The sequence below is a fragment of the Lytechinus variegatus genome, chromosome 2 (assembly GCF_018143015.1).
Source record: "Lytechinus variegatus isolate NC3 chromosome 2, Lvar_3.0, whole genome shotgun sequence".
In the NCBI taxonomy this organism is placed as follows: domain Eukaryota; kingdom Metazoa; phylum Echinodermata; class Echinoidea; order Temnopleuroida; family Toxopneustidae; genus Lytechinus; species Lytechinus variegatus.
In genome coordinates, this window is record NC_054741.1 from 68,786,139 (window position 1) to 68,806,399 (window position 20,261).

Consider the following 20,261-nt stretch of genomic DNA (forward strand, 5'->3'; position numbering starts at 1 on the left):
AGCAAATGTATTTTAAATTAATATAATCATAATCATAATTATATATCAACATTTGCTTTTAATCAATTTTTACAAATTACTGCTCAACTACATGTATTATCTTAAGCAAATTATTCTTTAAAAAACTATTATAGAATGGATGAGAAAATCCCTGCAATCTGATTGGTTGAGAGCTATGCAAGAATTTTTACTGGGCTGCACGAACGATATCCCGATAATCAAAACGATATCCACTGTAAACAAGCTATCGCCCGAAAAGGTCATTGTGATGTCATCGCGCATGTACTGTTACGCTTGTTTACGTCAAAATTTTGAATTTTCGATCAAGGCAGAATGAATCAAATAAAGGATGCAAAATGATCTGTAAGTACAAATACGGTACCGTAATTGTCATTGGGATTAAAACTGCCCGCATACTTGTTAGTTGAGAAGTCCAGACATACGATCTAATGTTAGATCTACTGCCCTGAGCTGTGAACAGCCAAATTCTCCACTGCACTGCAGGCCCAGGCAGCTGCAAGCGCTGGCCCCCGGCGCGGCCCGGGCATACACACACAGCTATTGGAGGTCGGAGGCTGCCTCAAGATCTTGTCAATGCAAAGCTGTATTTGGCATTTTGGGTATGATAATGCCTTTGTGCCAACATATTATGCAGTTAAGCCCATATTTATGTTGTCCAGGGTTATCAAAGTGTCTGCATTACATTTTGGAATTTTCATGCATCCGGTAAATAAATCATGCGTCCGGTAAAAAAAATCATGCGTCCGGTAAATTTTTTCATGCGTCCGGTAAATTGAATTTACCGGACGCATGAAATTATCATGCATCCGGTAAATCATTAATTTTTGTATTTTATTCAATAAATTTGTTCCATTCTATAAAACAGATGATGCATGGGTTTCTTTCGTGGGTCAGTGGAACTGTGTGCACGCGGTAACTTTGGCATTATGGTCTAAACCATGCCAAAGTTACCTTGTGCACACAGTTCCTACTGACCCACTCTAACCCATGCATCATTTGTATAATGAGCAAATTCCAAAATTTGTAACTTGGGCTCCAAAAGCTGGTTGAAATTGGTTTGGGAGTACTGTTATTTGTGTGGGGGTTTTTTAAGTGGCAATTTTATGTCAGAAATAAAAAAGAATCTGATAATTGATATCCCCAAAACTTTCAATTCATCCTGTACATCTAGTAAACTTATTGAGCACAATACACACCCTCTTTGTATTTCAACTTTATCATTCATTAAAAATGTCATTGCATGTCATTTGGCTGTGTTTTCAAGCACCTTAAATACAAATTGTATTCACCCAAGTAAATAGTTTACAACTCATGAACCGTACTTAGAGATTCAAATGACTAATATTTGCATGAATGTCACATGTAAAAGAATGAGTTGTATTTACTGACAATGGTATTTCCATTTGTATTCAGACCATCAACAACAAAATCAATGCATAAAGATATAAGGAGAGTAATGCACAAAAACAAAATTGTAATGTCATCTAAAAATACTTGTACATGTTACTCAGAAAAATGTGTCAATTATTTTTTTAAAGAGTTTTGTAGAAACTCTAGAGTGGTACCAATATTCACTTTTATACTTGATCAAAGTACCGTAAAATAATTTGTTAAGCATTCTCATTTAATTTAAAGTAGTCCTGGCCAAGGGTAGATAGACAAAAATTTGATGTTGTAAAGAGACCATGTCTAAGTGTATCACTTGTGAGTTGAAATCATGACAGAGATCTTGCCAAGAAGCATTGTAGCGTCACATTAACTATGACCTCATGTTTTGTATTATATGCACACTACTGTTGTCACTACAGTGGCTTGTGAAAACCCAGCATGGCTCCTGACCAGTGGATACAACCTCACAAAAGGCTAACTGCCGATCACCACTATTCTCTGCAAATTGAAAGTTAAATAATTCTAAAGAATTATAGCAGTTGGAATAATTATCAACTAAAAAAGTCACAATTATGACAGCTTAACTATGTATGAAAATAATTTATGGGTGTATTTCACATCAACAATCTAAACAAGTCTACACAACCAGGGTTCAAATTTGTAATCTCTGTGGTCATTAAAGTCAAATTGATTCTTTTGGTAAAAACCCAGGGGTTTGGGGGCAAGCTTCTTCCAGGTCGTTGCCCCTTGACCTCCAGCCAGTAAAATGGGCTTGTGAACACCATGATGCACACTGATGTGATTGTTTGATTTGTTCGATTATATACATGCCCAGGTAAAGGCTTCCAAGTAATTTAGGACTGAAGTCCTATTAGAACAGGGCTTAAGTCCTATTAGAAATCATCTCAAATTAAAGTGTGAAATAAAGTTCTGAATGCAATTCAAATGTTGGCTTAAAGTGCTCTTCCTCCCCAACGAAAAGTTGATTTGAATAGCGAGAATCAAACAAGCTTACATGTAAGTGCTATCAAGTTCTTAAGAATTCTTCAGCACTTTGCTTAATGAAATTTACTCTATTTATGTATAATTATTTTCAGCCAAGAGTACCTCTTTCATGAAAATGAAAAGGAAACTAAGATCTCTGTTTTTAAAAACATTTTTTTAAAGTTACATGTTGTGTGTGAATTGTATGATGGCATATGTGATCAAAGTCATATTGATTTGATTTACTCTGGTATTACATTGTTAAAAGATACCCATTAGTGTGTTTGTTTTTGTCCTATAGTTGGTGCTATCATTGGTTTAAATGCAAAGATATTTTGTATGTAGTGTAGGTCTGGTACAAAATGACAGTAATTCATTTGAACATTGAGTCATTTACTACACTTTCTATAATGAATCGATTTAGAGGAATATTGCAAAAATCAACTAATCCAAATATAGAAGTATTTCTTTAAATTCAGAGTAATGAATAATCAATGATGAATGATTTATATAGGCGTAAGATTTGTTGAAAACAAAAACAAGATTGTAGTTCAGTTTTAGTTTGTGGTAAGAACGCTTTAATGACTTGTAATCTAAACCCAGTGCAGGGCATGTGCCCCTGACCCCTCATTAGATATGCTATTAATATGATGAGATAATTTTCTTTAACAACAACAGCTTTGGTTAACCACTGTATTGTAATCCTTGAGCTTTTTGGAATTTCAGAAATAAAGTAAAGTAAAATGAAAATATATACTTTATATGAGAGACAGATTTACAAACAATGTCAATTTTTTACACAACAATTTAAACTTTATGCAAAAATTTGAACAGCCTTAAAGCTTAGCAGGCATGGGAGCAAGAAATCTTCTAGACTGGTTTTCAAGTATTGTTCAGCCAACTATATTGCCCAGAAAGACTTTTCAAAAGTAAAAACTTTGATTGCAGAAGTTCAATGGGCAAAACAATTTTTGTAATATGTGTTTGGCGGAGGCAATACTTTTTCTGGCCCGTATTCTGAACTCTGGTTTAACTTAGACCATGATTTTACTCTGTGCAAAAATTATGGGAAGCCAAACTTGTCAAAATCTATTCACATGGTATGTTTCTTATGTTTACTTTGCTCCATCTTATTTCTTTAATGGTGAAGACAATTATCTTATTTATCCTTCTCAGACTGAGAGTCAAATGAGCTGATACTATGAACCTCTACTGTTAGAGGTTTATGTTACAATGAGCTATCCATAGTTAAACCACAATTTTAGGCAAGAGTTTAAATCAAATCGACTGTGGGCCTTTAAAATAACTTGTAAGGAACTAGGATAATTGGAATATTTCAAGAAACTTCCTTGCAATCAAAATTGTTAATAATTCAATTATAACTATAGCAAATTCATAATTTAATTTGCTTCAAACAAACCAGCAATCGGTATATCTCGTGCATTGATGCCATGATTCTGCCATCTTAGAGGCCGAAGCCATTCTGTTACATGCTTAGAGGATCTGCAGTTGGCACATCTCTGACAACTCTGCTCACATGTATTCCTATATCCTCTGAGTGAGGGCACTATGGGATTATGATGTCATGCATAATGTTTATTACAATTTATAATGTCTGATTTTGGAATCTAAGATCAACTGATCATGTTAATATGATTTTTTTTTGGTTGCTGCATTGTAATTGATTATCTGCCTTTGTGAGGCCTTATTGGATTACCATTGCATAAGGACAATAATTGTACAAACAATATTAATGTATCATTCTGTACTATTCTTAGCCAATGTGTATTCTATAATGTTTACATACATTTTATTTCATCTTGTAAGGCTTTCATTCATCGATATTACTTCATACTGTATATTGATCAACAAATTATATATTTATAGAAAATTAATGAAAAACAAATGTTCATACATTGTGATTTGAAACTGGTTTGATTCTGTAGTACTTGTTATGAGGGAGTATGAGCTGGGGCAGCACCAGATTGGGGTAGTGAGGGAGGAGATGAAAGGGGAATGTCGTATTTTTTTCTCAATTGTATTATGGGTATAGAACCAAACAAGCCTGACTTCTTGTTTTGATATTTTTCTTTCTTTGTCTTTTCTCCACTACTTGAAAAACCATAGGTTGTGGCCACCCCCACCCCTCCCTCCCCTTTAGAACTGCCTCTGAGTAAGAGGACATGTTTTTTGTTTTATTAAGTCTTGTATTAAAAAGGGAAGTGTTGGCTCTGAGCATCAGGCATATTACCCCCCCCCCCCCCCTCCCCTCCCCCGCAGGATCGCTAGCAAGTCGAGAAAGAGACAGTACAGAGAGTGAAGAGCAAAAGCAAAGAGGAGAAAATAAAATATAGCCTCATAACATAATTGAGGGAATGGTGGGTCAGGATATCAGCGTAAAGAATACATTAATGAAAAGGAAGCTTAACACGAACAGAAGACAATGCCACTAACTCAAGACTGGTCTGGTAGAGGTGGTTTTCAGGATCATTTGGACACTTCTTTTGGTAAACAAAGTGGAACCCTCCCGGGCCTTCTCCAATAGAAATAAAGATGTTTTTTTAGAAATGAAATAAACTCGAGGAGCGAAGAGAGTGAAAGGGGGTACTAGAATAATAAAATGTTATTAAATATTACACACAGACCCTCAAACAATACAACATGGCTTTCCAAAACCTCTGGTAAAAAAATTCACTCTTTTGTGTCTGACTTTTTCATATGAATTCTTTCATTCTATTCACATTGTTTGTAGATTACTTTTTAGACTAGATTTATTCGTTAAGATTTTTCCTCTCATTCTTTCAAAGTTCGCTTTTGATTTTGATTTTCAGAAACCTCTCTTTTTCCATTTTTATCACACCTGCATAGCAGAGTGAGACTATTGGCGCCGCTTTTCCGACGGCGGCGGGCGTCAACATCAAAACACACATACATTGTATGACCAAGGCTGGGAAACTGGTGTCATAAATGAAATCCTCGTAATAGACAACCTTAGAAGAGCTTTATTAGATAATACAGTGATGAATGATTGTATGTAATGCATATTTACGTTTATTAGTAAATTGTGCTAATTATGATGAATAAATAAAAAGTAAAATTAGTTTCATAATTCCTTTTGAAATTTGTCTTTGCGCACATACCATAGACCTGCCGCCTTACCTAAGAAGAAAGAACAATCTGCAAGGCCTCCAAATTTTGATATTTCCCAATTCCCACTAACGTTCGCTCGCAATGGTAAGCTTAAGTTATTGTTATATTTCATGTATCGATTATGTGTGTGTATTGCTTAATATTGAACTCAAAAAATGTATCTAATATATCATTCAAAGATAGAAACTAGAACTTTGGTCGTGCGAAGCAGCGGCACCATGATCTTCACGATTCCGATTGAATTACACGGAGAAATGTCGGGGGATTATTCCTCCAGCACTCCGCTGAAGTTGGAGACTGCAAGTTCCGAGAATTTTTTTTTTTTAATGACTTTTTTTAAAATGTTATTTCAGATAGTACTATTTCAATCAAATGCTGCCAGCTGAACTGCTAGTAGACCGATAAATAGCCAAATATGTCTATTTCTGTCAGGGATAGATCTAGCTCAGCTCAACTGAGCGTTTGTCTCTGCGGCATATGGCATAGCCTGGAGGCGTCTGGGGGAGTGAAAGTCATATAGGCCTACTGTACGTATGGTCACTCCCCACTAACGCCTGGGAGCCCTACCTATCATGACCTATATTCCCCCATGAACGGGTACAAAACCAGAAACTTTCGCCCCCGAGAATTCTACTTTTCCTCTAAAAGATCTAGCCCTAAAAGTAAAACATGTTCATGGGGTCCAACTTCATTTCCAACATTTCTGCGATATTGATTTAATTTTTAAAGAAGAATTCATTAAAAAAACGAGAGATTTGTTTTGAAAAGATGGGAAGAGCTTACAGCCGTGTTTTCGTCGCCATCTTGATTTCTTTGTCTTCCGCTTGGCGACAGCACGCGAATCCGCAATGTTTCCTTTAAAAAAAATCTAATTTTAATGCTAGCACCCATGTAATCCATTCGCAAGAATCCGAGATCTTGCTCCAACAAGATATTGTGACCTCACAAAGGAACTTAGCCATCACAACGAAACAATTGAGGGGCAATGTACACTGCGCATGCCCATCTAGATCTTGCACGATCATCACTGCAGGTGGAGAATGATGGACCAAAAAAATTGAGTGGCAAAATTTGCGCATACTCAAACTAATTCATAACGCATTATGACCCAGTGGGCTGAAAAGGGATCAGGGAAACACTGTGATGATTGATGGGGAAACTACACATGTACCCTTTATCACGTGACAGACTTCTGACCAATCCTATAGCAAACTTCTTAGTATGCGAAATGTAATGCCCACCAGCAATGACTAGAAATCATGGGTTGAGTGCATGGAAGGGTCTTGGCAAGTACTGTCATCTTGTGTGTGGTTGATCTATTATAATGCAAAATACCAGGTGCCTTTGAAAAATTATTAATTAAAGTTCAATTTCAGATCTCTTGTTATACCTTACCATAAGATGCATTATTTTTTAAACAGTGATTGTTCAGTTTGAATGATGAATGGAAAAGGATTATAAACAATAGGCATCTCACAGTGCACACTACCGGTATATTAAATTGGTAAATTTGCAAAAATGTGTGCACACAAAAAAAGACATTGCACGCTCCAGCAGACCAGCGATATTGTGACAGAGTTGGAAAGCGATGAAAATACTGGTTGATCTGCTGAAGTCAACCTTCCATAAGTCAAACAATTACCTAACTCAAAGCAATTTTTTAGACCAGATTAGTAAAAAATAGTAAAAAAAAATTATATACAGATTTCTCTGGTCGCAGGATATTTAACTTGGGCAAAGTTAGCTATATTATGTAAGACTTGCGCTTTCTGTGTCGCTGTTTTAGTGTTTTATAAAACAAAAATAAACTTGCATTATAGTATAGAAAGTAAACGCTGTGAGAGCTCGTTTTCTTCAGATGATGTACATTGGGCTTGCTTATGAGCTCATGCACAGTGAAGCATGTATCTTGAGACTGCTTTCACTACATGTCCATTATCACAATCACTTCTGTTTGCTGCTTGAATGGATGGACTTATTGTACCATTTACACTATTATATATTTGAAGTTTATTGTTATGACAAATAAGAATAACACTTGAAATTTTCATGATACTGTTAATCCTTGCATTGAATTTAATGAGTGCCATCATTATTAAATAAGAACTGTAATTCTTGCATAGATTAAGATGATTAGAACAGTATCGACTTCCATGTGACTTTTTTTATTTCCTGTTCAATTATTATATAATGCTGTTTTTTTTTCAAATGATTTCCCTATTTTCCCATATAGATTTGACAAGCAAGACACCACACTTATAAGGCAAACAGCCATGATGCACCAGCGGGGCACAGCCGGTGGTTCAAGTGAAATGACCCAGACCTCTGATCACAATGATTCTTCCAGAGATTATGGCAACAGCCAACATGAAGAGAGCAAGCCCATGGCTTCCTTTCTGTACAACAAACATGTCCTACCTGCTGCAATCCCTGGACTGCTCTTCATCTTCACTATGGCTGGTGAGCTTCTCCTGGCGATCCTGACTGTCGGAGCTCTGGCCATTTACCTCATGGTTAGTGGTGATGCTCCCCAGAATGCGGTCATTGCATACATCTGCACCTTTGTGGCATCCCAGATGGCTGTCCTGTACTCCTGTCTTCCACTCATCTGGATCTCCATCTTCAACATCCCGTTGCTGATGCTGCTCAACATGTTCCTTGGATTGACTGGTGTCTGGGGGCTTATCCAGTTTCCTTTCTTCATCAGCAACCAACCCATCTTGTCACAGACCATCGAGATGGGACTTTTCTCTCTCTATCCGCTAGTATCAGTTGGACTTGTGACATGGCTGTTAGCATACCTGACGTCTGTCAGGTTCGCTCTCTATGTGGCAGTCTTCTACGGCTTTCTTCTTCTGAGGATCTTCCTTAAACCAGCAATATCATCATTCTACAAGCTCAACCCAGAGCAATCAAGGAGAAACCAGATCTTAGGAAGGGCAGAAGCAGCAACAGTACTCATAGTATATGTTGGGTTTCCATTTCTTTTATATCTAACTTCACATATAATGGAAATGCTGCATGCTGATATCTTTACCCTTGTAGAATTATTGCTCATAGCCTGTTTACCTTCTTTTCTAGCAACTTTAATACAACTTCGTGGACTCTACGAACAATTTAACATAACTGTAAATCAGGTAATATATGCTAGAATCATGCTTGGTTTTGTGTCTCTCATCTTGTCCTGTTGGATTGCACAGCAAATGGGCCTTTCATCTGCAACATCTTGGTTGTTCCCAGCAATTGCATCATACACACTACTGGGGTTCTCCTTGTCAAAGGGTAGACGGTTTTTAGTTGCCTCCACACTTCTTACTCTTGGAACCCTGTTTATCACATCCTATGCTATCTACCAGGTAGTACCTTTGTCTCTCATTATACCATCTGTATCAACTCTTCCTCTAACCCTCCTCTTGGTTTTGAATGCATCCGTTTCTATTGCATGTGTCTTGCTGGCTAGAACAAAGTATTCTCATCTCTCGTTGTGCATTCTTTTACAGGCAGCACTACTTGTACATTCAGAATGTTTCCTTATATCTCTAGGCCTTTATATGCAGTTCCTTGCTGTTTTAACATTCTTGCTTCAAATGTATCTCATTGCCAGATTGCATGCAAGTTCAAAGGTCACCCATCACTGCCTTTGGTTGTGTGGCACTATTCATTCAATGAAACTTCCCTATTGCTTCCAATACATTTTAAAAATCTCAGAAAATAACGCAAATATTGGAATCCTTTCCAGCTATAGTTGTGTTGCTTTGATAGGTGTCACTCTTAGGATTCTTATTTATGAAAATCAAGAGCAACTTTCACCTAAGGAAATACTTAGATACCTGTTCTTTACAGCTGTTAGTGTTCCAACATTTATCTTGAATGTGATGCAACCTGTTTTTCTGCAGGTATTAGATATAAACTTTGTGGCAGTCTTGTTCACAGATTTGATGGTAACAAGTGCATTTGCTTTTAAGCTGACCAAGTGCAATATGAAGCAGAATCTGAATGGTTTCAAAGTGAGTGGAGTAATGTTTTTTGTAAGTGGCATTTCGTTGCTGATGCAAGCACCAGTCATTAAGGAACATATGTCTCTGTGGTCAGTGCTCATGATAGAGATGGCTGCTGTGCTACTATTGTCAAGTTCATGTTCCCTGATCCACCCTCCTCATCCCCGTCTCTATGCCTTTGTGGGAGGGCTACTTATTGGAATACCTATAGGTGTGATTACGCATCAGTTCATAGAGCCTTTGGGTGGTCTATTGTCCATTGTTGCATATGCTGCACTCTATGTTGAGGTCTTTACAATAATCTTACTACTTTGGAGGTATTCCATCGAATGGAAGGATAGGAATCTCACTCAGTGTGTCAAAGATCTCTTCTTGCATGGGACATTTGTTGCTTCATTCATAATATCCATGTCTATATTTCTGAACGACCTTTGCAACCTCACTAAATCATCATGGTGGAATGCTGTCTCACAGGTTCCTTCGACATCCCTTTTGTGTACCATCTCTGGCATCCTATCTCTCACTATCAGATTATTCTGTCTCAAGTGGCAGCAGCAGAATCCTTTCTCCTACAAACCAGGCCTGATCCCTACTTATGGTAACATCCTCACCATCATGACCTACCTTTTAGCAATCATTAGCAACCCTCTCCCATTTCCTGAGATCTGGAACTCTGTAGCATCCATAGTTTTCCTATTCCTTCAACAAGACCTCAAAATATTCCCCAATTTCCGTGCACCCATGAGGACAGGTACTATCTTTGCCGTTTGCATGAGCCAGTTTTTATTCTTTTCCTTCAAGTATTCTATTCTGTGGACAGAAGAGATTGGTGTCTTTGCCATCCTTGAGGTCCTAACACTGCCTCTCAGTATTCCTTCGCTCATCGTAATGACAATAGTCCTTTCACAACCTCTCAAATTGACTATCCCAGAGCAAACAGTCATACTGTGTACACCTCTGCCTGTCCTTGTGTTCACATTTGGTAATAGCTATGCTAGTTGGGTGCTTGCTGGAACTAGTTTTGGGTGTGGTGTTTGGCTTTTACAAAAGACGTCTTTTGGTTTGCAATAAGTGTACATACCATTTGTATATATTTTATACTAATTATTTGGGAATTGCAATAAGTATTACTGGTTTTAACTTTAAAATGTTTCTGTATCACGTTTTATGCGGTTGAATTATTTTTTAACTCATGTTTTGTTTTTTTGTTTTTCCTTTTTTCTATCATAGTTTTAACTCCAGCTATAGAAGGTTATTTAGTGCATGAATATACCTTACATCAGTTTTTGTGATCGAAATTCACATTTTGAATGGGTTTAGTTATTTTTACTGTTATACAAATAATGTACATTTTTGTTGTGTTGTGGCAATGCAGCACTCTAGAGGGCATTTTCAATATGTGCAATTCATATGAATACCAGAGATGCCTGCATCATCACTAACATCATGAATTTTAAAAATACGCATTATTTGTTTTATAAAGTGGTTGGCAAAATGAATCTGAAGTTTGAATCCCTTCAAATTTTATAGTATCGCTCAAACAAAAATGTCATGTCTGTTTTCTTTTGTGATATCACAGGCATATCTCCTAAGTATGCCTGACTACGTACATCAAAATCCTTGCCATAACCTTTCCTTTGATTCTTTCTTTGAAAGAATTTATATTTAATATGGCAGCTCATTTTTTATGCACTATGAGGTAAATAATGTACCCTAAAATGCACAGTGCTGCACCCAAAAATTCATGGCTGTAAGGTTGCATAAAATAAGTCACTATTAAATGCACCCTTGAACCTGTATTATAATAGTTTTTATTGAAGGCAAGCAGTATTTATGTTTAATGACAGTTGTATGAAACAGTACTAATTTTTAATACTATGAGAAAGTATTTTTACAGCTTTTGTAGATTTACAAATCCAAGTACGAAAGTACAATGTAAATTCTTGAAAATTTTGTGGAGCTGGAAAATTCTAAACCAATTCTAGATTAAAATTTACCAAGTTAAATTTCAAATTTCAGATTCCAGCTGTTAAATTTCAACTTTATTAATATTGTGTGGATAATCTATGGTCTTTGATGAAATAGTTTTGAATAAAGTTATTTGTCTATTATTAACTATTGAAAGTTCAGTCATTTTAAATGTTTATTAAGATGTGTTTAAGCTGTTTATGCATAAAAAGCGTAAACAATGCACCTGTAAATACTGGTTCATTAGAATAATATAATATAGTACTGTGTTTTGTCCATATGATCAGGGGAGCATTCAATCAACATTTTGTCATGTGACAAATTTCTTGGGTTTTGATTGGCTGAGTAGCACAGATGTGTGACTGTTACTATGGCATCTGTCAAATAATCAATAATGGCAACTTGTCAGTGCTGACAGCTCTCGTTATTGTTGTGTTTGTGCTGAAAGAGGATTTTTGTCAAATGGTCCCTGGAGCAAATCGTAAATTATATCTGTTGAGAAATGAAACCTAATCTGAGACGTTTTACAGTGTAGTGGAATGCTTAGGCTCTCCCTCTTTGTGACGTCTGCCTAAAATCAAATGAAATTTCTGAAATATTCCTTTTTATTCCTTAATGTACAGTTTAGTAAATCTAGAAAGACACTTGAATGAATGAACTGTAATAATGAATGGATTGACAATGTAAAGAGCATATGATATGGAACTATGCAATATTTTAATGTAAGTGGTATTGTCAGAATGTTTGTGCACATTGATGTTCAATCAGTATTTTCTAATTTGTATGGAAGGAGAAAAAAGAGAAATGGTGACAGGTGAAAGAAATTAATTGAGGATTAAGAAAGTGATGGCTTAAAAAATACTGCTTTGTAATCATCAGAATATTATAAAGAATTAGACAAGAAAGGTAACCTTTTGGTGGGCTGTTATTTTAGAATTATTGCAATGGTCACAACCTCATTTTGTCAAAAAACAGTCTCCTATTTCCTATAAAAAAATATTTCTAGGCAAAAGAAGGAAGGCTGCCACCTATGTCATAAACTCTAAAATAGATTTTTTTTATCTGAGCTGAACTCTAATTTGCTTAATTTTTGAGAAACAATATTTTTTACAATAGTACGGAAGATGTTGATCATTGTGGTAGTATAGAATCTGTAAAGGAAATAATCTGTTGTCTCACGATGCGGCAAACTGAAATTGCAACGTTTCGACTACACCTGCTAGTCTTCCTCAGGCAATGAGGTGGACAATCGCTGCGTGCTGTCGGTGAGAGAACCATGCGCTATGATTGGTCGGAGCAACCGACCAATCAGAAGCTGCGGATGGTCCGATCACTATTTTTACAGCCCACCAGTGAGCTCTAAAAAAAGACTAAAATGCTAATGTATTACTAAGGGTGTTTACTCTGAATGTACCAAATACTAGGTAATTATACTATTGCTTAAACAAAATGATGATGTGGATTCTTGTTATTTGATAAATCACTCATCCTATACTTCACTTCTGACCTTTCTTCATTGGTTATTATGCTTTATATAAAAATTAATGCCTGATCATGTGCGTGCACTCAATTGCTCTTTGATAGTCATTTATTAATCTTATAAAATGAGATTACTTAGGCTGTGAAAATCTAAAATTGGCAATGTGGTGAGTAGATCTTGACAAGTGGTAAAGATTAATTTGCCATTTCCTCCATAAGCATTGCTACCTTGCAATAGTAATCAAAACATAGAATAGATAGCATACTGTTAAAAGAAGAGTATCATTCTGAATATTAAAGCTTTAGAATTCTTTTTAGTCATTTTGTACAGTAGATCACTTTCTTTTTTTTATCATTCTTTGCATTGGATCAAATGGAAGAATTGTCGTAACTTTATTTACCACTCGTGGGATGGAACCCCCTATCAGCAAATGCTGTTTTTCGTAGGGGTCCTACACAGCATGTACACCTATATAGCTTTTAAACATATCTTCTCTCTAATATTCATTTTCTCATGTAGATTAATTGTGAAAAGTTAAGTAGGCCAGGGTCCTGTTGCATAAAAGTTACTATTATAGTAACTTTGTTATTAAATGGTAACTTCCCTGAAATCCTTGATTTTGATTGGCTGTTGGGTATTGTTACCATGGCAGTTACCATTGGATTGCAAAGTATTATAATAGTGACTTTTATGCAACTGTGCCCAGATACACAAGGAAATAGATGAAAATTATGATACTGAATATCCCACACAATTATTTAACAACTAGTATTTTATACTATTATGATTTTTTTTAGGGGAATGGATATTGACAAGTATGATTCTTTCTCAGGTAGTTACTCCTTATAATTGATAATTTCTTTTTTGATTATCAGCCTAATGTTTAAACAAATGTATGCCTTTATGTATTTTGTGTCTTTTGATGCAAGATTCAAAAAGGGTTTTAAAGAATGCCCTAAAGATTTGCGTAATTATCATGAATTACAATGTGTATTTGCCCATTTTTTATTGGCTAGTAATGTAATTTTGTAAACAATGACCAGTGCAAATCCACCGACATATTTATGCATCTTCTTAGCTGTAAATAAGACATATTTTTATGAAGTGGAATGAATATTGCTCAACCATCTTAGAGCCTGGTTAATAAAAAGTTTTTAGAAAATAGAACTATACCCATTGTTAAACCAATGTGTGCTCTTTAAAAAGTCAGCCATTATGTTACTTAAGTTTAAGATCATGGACTTGTCAGTTGATATGGAGAGTTGCTTAGATACCCAGGAAGATCATAATTCTTTGGCATGCTCTGGACATCGTGTTAGCCAGAATATGTGAGATTATGATCACCATAAAAGCAATGGGTGACATATATACAAAATATTCACCTGCTACTAGTCATTATGACCAATCAGTATATTTTTAATGACCGTGAGCCATATTTGGAGAAGCTCACTATTCTTATAGGTCATTATTCAAAATACCAGACGATGGTCTTTATTCATCAGTGGAGGAGACAAAGCATTGGAGGGGCACTGTATTGTTTGTGAACAATGCAGTGCCCCTCCAATGCTTTGTCTACTCCGGGTCACGGTCCGCCACTGTTATTCATTATCAAGAAGAGGATAACTCATCAATTATACAGAAAATGTGATGTTAATCATAGGGTCTCTATCCATGTGAAAAATGTCATCCACAATGTTCAAATCCAATAAGAGGGTCACTGTTCATAATCAAAGAATGGGGTTCACTATATTCATTACCCCCCCTCCCCCAGTTTAGCAACCTCCTAACATGACCAGAGTGGCGTAGAGACCGTCTCATATATCACGACTACTGACCCTCATTTAATATTATGATTTGGTATTATAGATAATGGTCATCTAGAGGACTAGAGTGGTCTTGACCTTGCTAGCGGTTTATTTAATTTTGATACGGTTTTTCAGTAATCACTTTGCAGACTCTTTGTATAACGCAGAGAATCTTTTGTCAAAAGCTCTTCGTGACAAAGCAGTCTTTATCGTAAATCTGTGAATCAAAAGAAGAGAGTCGTCCTGGACTCTGAAAAAACCATATTTGCATTTTTTTGTCAGGTCCGAATTTTAAGACGATGTGCTGTCCCGGTCCAACTTTCGACAATGACCTCTAATCTGTCCATTTTGATCGACGGGCATTTTCAATAGATTCTGAACGTTACAGAAAGTGCCTGCGAAGTGAATGCTAAAATACACTATTATGAAGAGCACATGATGAAAACATGTTCCATACTAAACTCCCAAACAGTGTCGAATTGAGAAAGTGTCTGTGATCTTAAAAGTCATGATGGTATCCCCCAAAATATATATTTGTATGTTTGGCATATACTCTTCATTAAATTTTCTTGCAGATTGCAGACAAATAATACCTGCTGCCTGTTTGACAATTTTTTAAAGGGAGATGTGCTTTGGTAAGGATGAACCTTCTCGTCCTTTGGGTCTGCTTATGAGTTCAAATTGCAGATGCATGTAAAAATAGATGGTGTAAAATTTCTTTAATCTGCTATGCGTCCCTATGCGTATGAAGCCACAACCTTGACACATGACATCTCAAATGAATATATAGGCCTATATCCCAACCTCCATATCATTTTAACTTTTTGTCTGTTGGAAGTAACCGGAAGTGTACAAATATTTTAATTTAAGAATTGTTAAATTAAAGTTTTAAAATGATATACAATTATTTAGCCAATTTCGGGACACAATAAGGTTCTGATTTTCATATTTCATACTTCCATGTAATGACAGGCATTATTCCCCGTCATCTATTTTCACTTTTTCCCAAATAAACTGGCGGCACCACACATCTCCACCAAAGAGTGCAGTGCACCTGAATATTCTATGTATTTCTTTAGAACTGGGAATCCGCATGAATTATTGTGTTGCCCGTTGTGACTCCAGTGTTCAAAAGTTCTTACAAGGTAATGTTATTCATGACTGTGTATCAAATTACCATCTGCTGTTCGATACACGCTGATGAACATTGCCTTGACTGATGAACATACCTTTTTATCAAATTATTTGATGTAGCCGACACATTCCATATGGTAAAACATGGCATTAAACATCTAACATAAAGTAGTATGAATGTATAATAATTTGAAATTAATAGTACCACACCCATTTATGATATACGCCTAAAGAAATTACACAATTCAATCATCGGCAACCTTTGTAAACCAACACATGAAAAGCAATTGTTATTGTTATTCATGAGTATATCTAGTTGGAATAATTCATGTTAATATGAAAGGGCATTCGAGAGAGAGAGAGAGAGAGAGAGAGAGAGTGTGTGTGTGTGTGTGTGTGTGAGAGAGAGAGATTTTCATCAAGGTTCAATCTTTGTAAAATTGAAATAAAATAACCTTGATTTCTGAAACTATGTATAGCTCAGAATTATCAGATGAGGTCAGCGACATTTTCACTTTGCTTTATATAGCAGACAAAATAATTCACTCCGCTTATTTTAGTGGACAGGTTGCTTGTTTTTCAGTTAGTCGGTTGTTTTTGTGATCATCTAGCTTTAAAATACCCACCTTTGATTTCAGAGCGTAGTCGAAAACTTAGTTGAAGTTAATCATGAAGGGTATTCTCATTTTATTAGCGCTCGTGTTGCTGGGAGGTAAGTATTAAAAACTTTCGCCTGTTTTTATACATTCTCAGAGGCACGTGAAATTCCATGCAGGGTAATTATTTCACTCCTCGATTAAATTCGCTATCATTCTCAGCTACTTTTTTTTGTCTGGAAATGTATGGCCGTGGAGGTGGGCCATTGGTTCCTCGACCATTTTAGCATAAATATAAGGGTAAAAGGAAATAAGTTATGGAGAATAGAAATGAGATAGATTTTAAGAGTTATGAGAATCTATAAAAAAATACTTATTTTTCTTTTTCTCTTCGGTCACTTGTATGTTAGACCTAATTTCAGTTCACTGTTATTATTATGACCAAATATCACTTTGCATCTTGCATATCTGATTTTTAATTAACCTTCCACTCACATTGGCGTCAGACTGGGGGGGGGGTCACGTACGTTCGCCCCATCCCCCCAAAAAAACAAAAACAAATAGGGGTAGAAGACACAAAAGGTCTTGTCCTCTAATAAAATCGAAGTCTTTTATTTATTTTTTTTTTTGGTTTACTTACTGACAAACGTAACCACATAATATCTGACAATGCAACGTTCATTTTCAGGTTCAATGTTAAACAAAAACTCAGCACGCGCTTCGCGCTCGCAATATTCAATTAGTGAGATATATATCCTCTTCATTAATTCCTACATATAATACTTAGACCGTCCCTTTTCAGGTCAGTATAATAACGAAATCAGCTCGCGATCAGCGCTCACATCAGTAATATTGAATTCTATTATTTTGTAAAGATGAAGCTGATATTCAAACTTCAACTTTTATACCTCTTCGACTAGCCAATCGGGGGAATTCTACTTACCTCGGATTAATTTAGATATAAAATTATTTGATCTTGAATCCATACTGGGTGTATAGAATTAAAAATCTTTGTCTTGATGGCTGTACTGCTTCTTTTTTTAATGTCTTTATTTCCACGTTTCTTTTCTTCTTTGTATATTGTCACACGGATTGTTTATGACAACGCCTATTGTCAGTTAAACTTTATTCTTTCCTCTGTCATTAACCTCTTTATTTTGTCAAAAAGTGTTCTTATTATATCATTTATTTTTATCCGCACTTCCTGAGTTTCATTTCATTGAACAAACTGTGCTAAACTTTTGTAAGTCATCAGGTCATCATGACATCTCCCAAGCACCATTATGTAATATACCGGTGGTATGATCATAATCCTATAAGGAATTCTAAAAACATATTCACATAACATTAATAACACGTCAAGGGTCATCAAAATCATGAGAGTAAAAGGTCCTTGCACGCGCGTCAAATCAGAAATCCTAAAAATCACTTTACTCTCAAATCAGTATACATTTCGGGTCATTTTAAACATCTCTAAAAAATACCACAAATTTCAAATTTCCGACGTTGACCAGGATCAATTTTATCATAAAAACAAGATGATGACTATCGTAGCCGGATGCACTGGCAAAAATAATGAAGTAAAGTAATAATTTATGACTTTATTACTTTTAATAACCTGGAATATTCATGTTAGATATCAATTGAGTATAAAGTCGGGATATCAATCAATGATAAAATCACCTCTTATTATTTTTTTTCCCTTTTTTCACATTTTTGCTTTTGGAAGGACCTTCTTTTGCTCTCAAGTGCTATACATGTAATCAAACAGCTCCCATTCGACAATCAGGTGGAGAAGGTATGGAACTGTGCATGAAGCCTTCAGATGACACCGTTGTTTCAGAATGCGACTCCCAAGTCCAGTCTTGTTACGTATGTATTTTCAAGTTTTTTTAATATGAGATTTTATTTACTATAATTAAGGACAAACTGTGAAATCTATCACAGAGTTGAAAAAAAATCATTTCTCATTTGTCATTTCTTTTGCTTACTCGCCTTGCTCCCTCGCAATTTACATTGTGTCCATATCAATCCAGCTCCAATCTGTAGTTTATTTCTCCAGTGTCAACTGCGAACGAAATAAGAAAACCTGGGGAAAATGTCCAAGGCCCCCGCTTCTGGATCCGTGATGACCCTCCTGGACCCTCCTTGGCAAGTCACATTTTGTGGAGGGTATCGACTAAATCAGCGCTTCTCAACCGTTAGGCCGCGAAGCTCTCTCAGATAGGCCGCGAGAAGCTCCAGAGAAGAAAAAAAATCGGGGGAAAATTATGGTATATTTAACATGTTCTATTTAATGTCCGAAAATGGAATGTTTGATCGGTCTCCGTGGGTCAAACAAAGCTAAAGGCACGCCTATCATGCTATAGGTAGCATGTTATGATATACATACACATTGTATGATGGTTTTGATCTAACTTTGATGTGAACCTCATGCCTCATGTATGCATATTTTGTATGTAGTTAATTATCGCCCATTCACCGGACCTTTGCAAATGCATTTATTTCTCAAACTGATTGCTTCGAATGTACTTAAGAGCTTTATGTTCAAATTTCATGAAACATATACTTTCATCAAAATTGACCTTGTTTTAAAGTGAAAGGGTGAGGGAGGAAACAAATCTACTGTAACTAAGGTAACTAAGAAAATGTGACTCTGAATACATTGGTATATTAGATTTGGATTTATCATAACTGCGCAGTGATGCAAAAGCAATGTGGGTCGAATGTGCTAAATTTATTCTCAAATAAGGCCCTTAAACCGTCAGAGCTTCAGAGACACCTAAACACATAACATCTAGGAGAGCCAATAGAGTGTTTCGGTGGAAAAAGGCTGGATTTGATTCACAGCAGAACACTTGCGTACAGAAAGGGGGGGGGGGTCTTGGCCCCAAATATTTCATGACAAAGAAAAAAAAATAGAAAAGGAAAGAAAAGGGATAAGGGTGAAATATAATATTATTTTTGGTGTCAAAATCTATCACAAACTTGGATGTTTGTGATAAAAAATGTCGAAATTTTTGCCTGCTCGCCATGCTCGCAACATTTTTATCAATTGTACGCGATACGCCAAATCAAGCCCCCTCACTTTTTTTTTAGCTCAACTACTGCTGCAGAAGATCATTAAGTTACGCACTAATATGCTCTTAATAATGGTCGAGACAAGTCCTTAAAAAATAGTAGGTGGGCCTCGAAAAAAAATCTGAGAGTCAAAGTGGTCCTCGAGTAAAAAATGGTTGAGAAGCACTGGACTAAATAGTGAGATAATTCTTCTCGCCATCTCGACAAAACTGAAAAAAAAAACACCCGCCATTAGCGACTTTTCGCAACCACGACGGGGACGTTACATCTGCGGATCTTGTGCAAAATAACGTATGTTGACATACACATTTTTGCATGTCGACTCGATGAAATAACGTATCTCGCCATGTTGACATGAGAATGTTATTATGTCAAGTATTTTGCCATCTCGACAAGCATATGACATGCACTTGAAAGCATCCGTAATTCCTGAAAATAAATCGCGTTTTCTTGCTCTTTCAGTTTTCTCAAGAATTTCGTGATGGCCAACGTACAATCGAACGCGGATGTCTTACCGTGGATTGTGACTCGATTGCTAAACAGCATCTCTGCTGCTCCACCGACAAATGCAACGGCTTTATCATCTGGGGATAACTTGAATGTATACTTCAATTTCATTTTCAACGTTTAGTTCAACATTAGTGGCCTTTTTCTT

The 20,261-nt window shown here is 36.1% G+C and overlaps 1 protein-coding gene across 1 annotated transcript; it reads left to right on the top strand.

The window, feature by feature from the left end:
• Positions 1-5,543: 5,543 nt before the first annotated feature.
• On the top strand, positions 5,544-13,293 carry LOC121408792. The gene is made up of 2 exons (XM_041600427.1): positions 5,544-5,628; positions 7,778-13,293. Exon 2 carries the CDS (start codon positions 7,818-7,820, stop codon positions 10,611-10,613), a length of 2,796 nt encoding a protein of 931 aa, XP_041456361.1. The 5' UTR covers positions 5,544-5,628; positions 7,778-7,817; the 3' UTR covers positions 10,614-13,293.
• Positions 13,294-20,261: the final 6,968 nt, after the last annotated feature.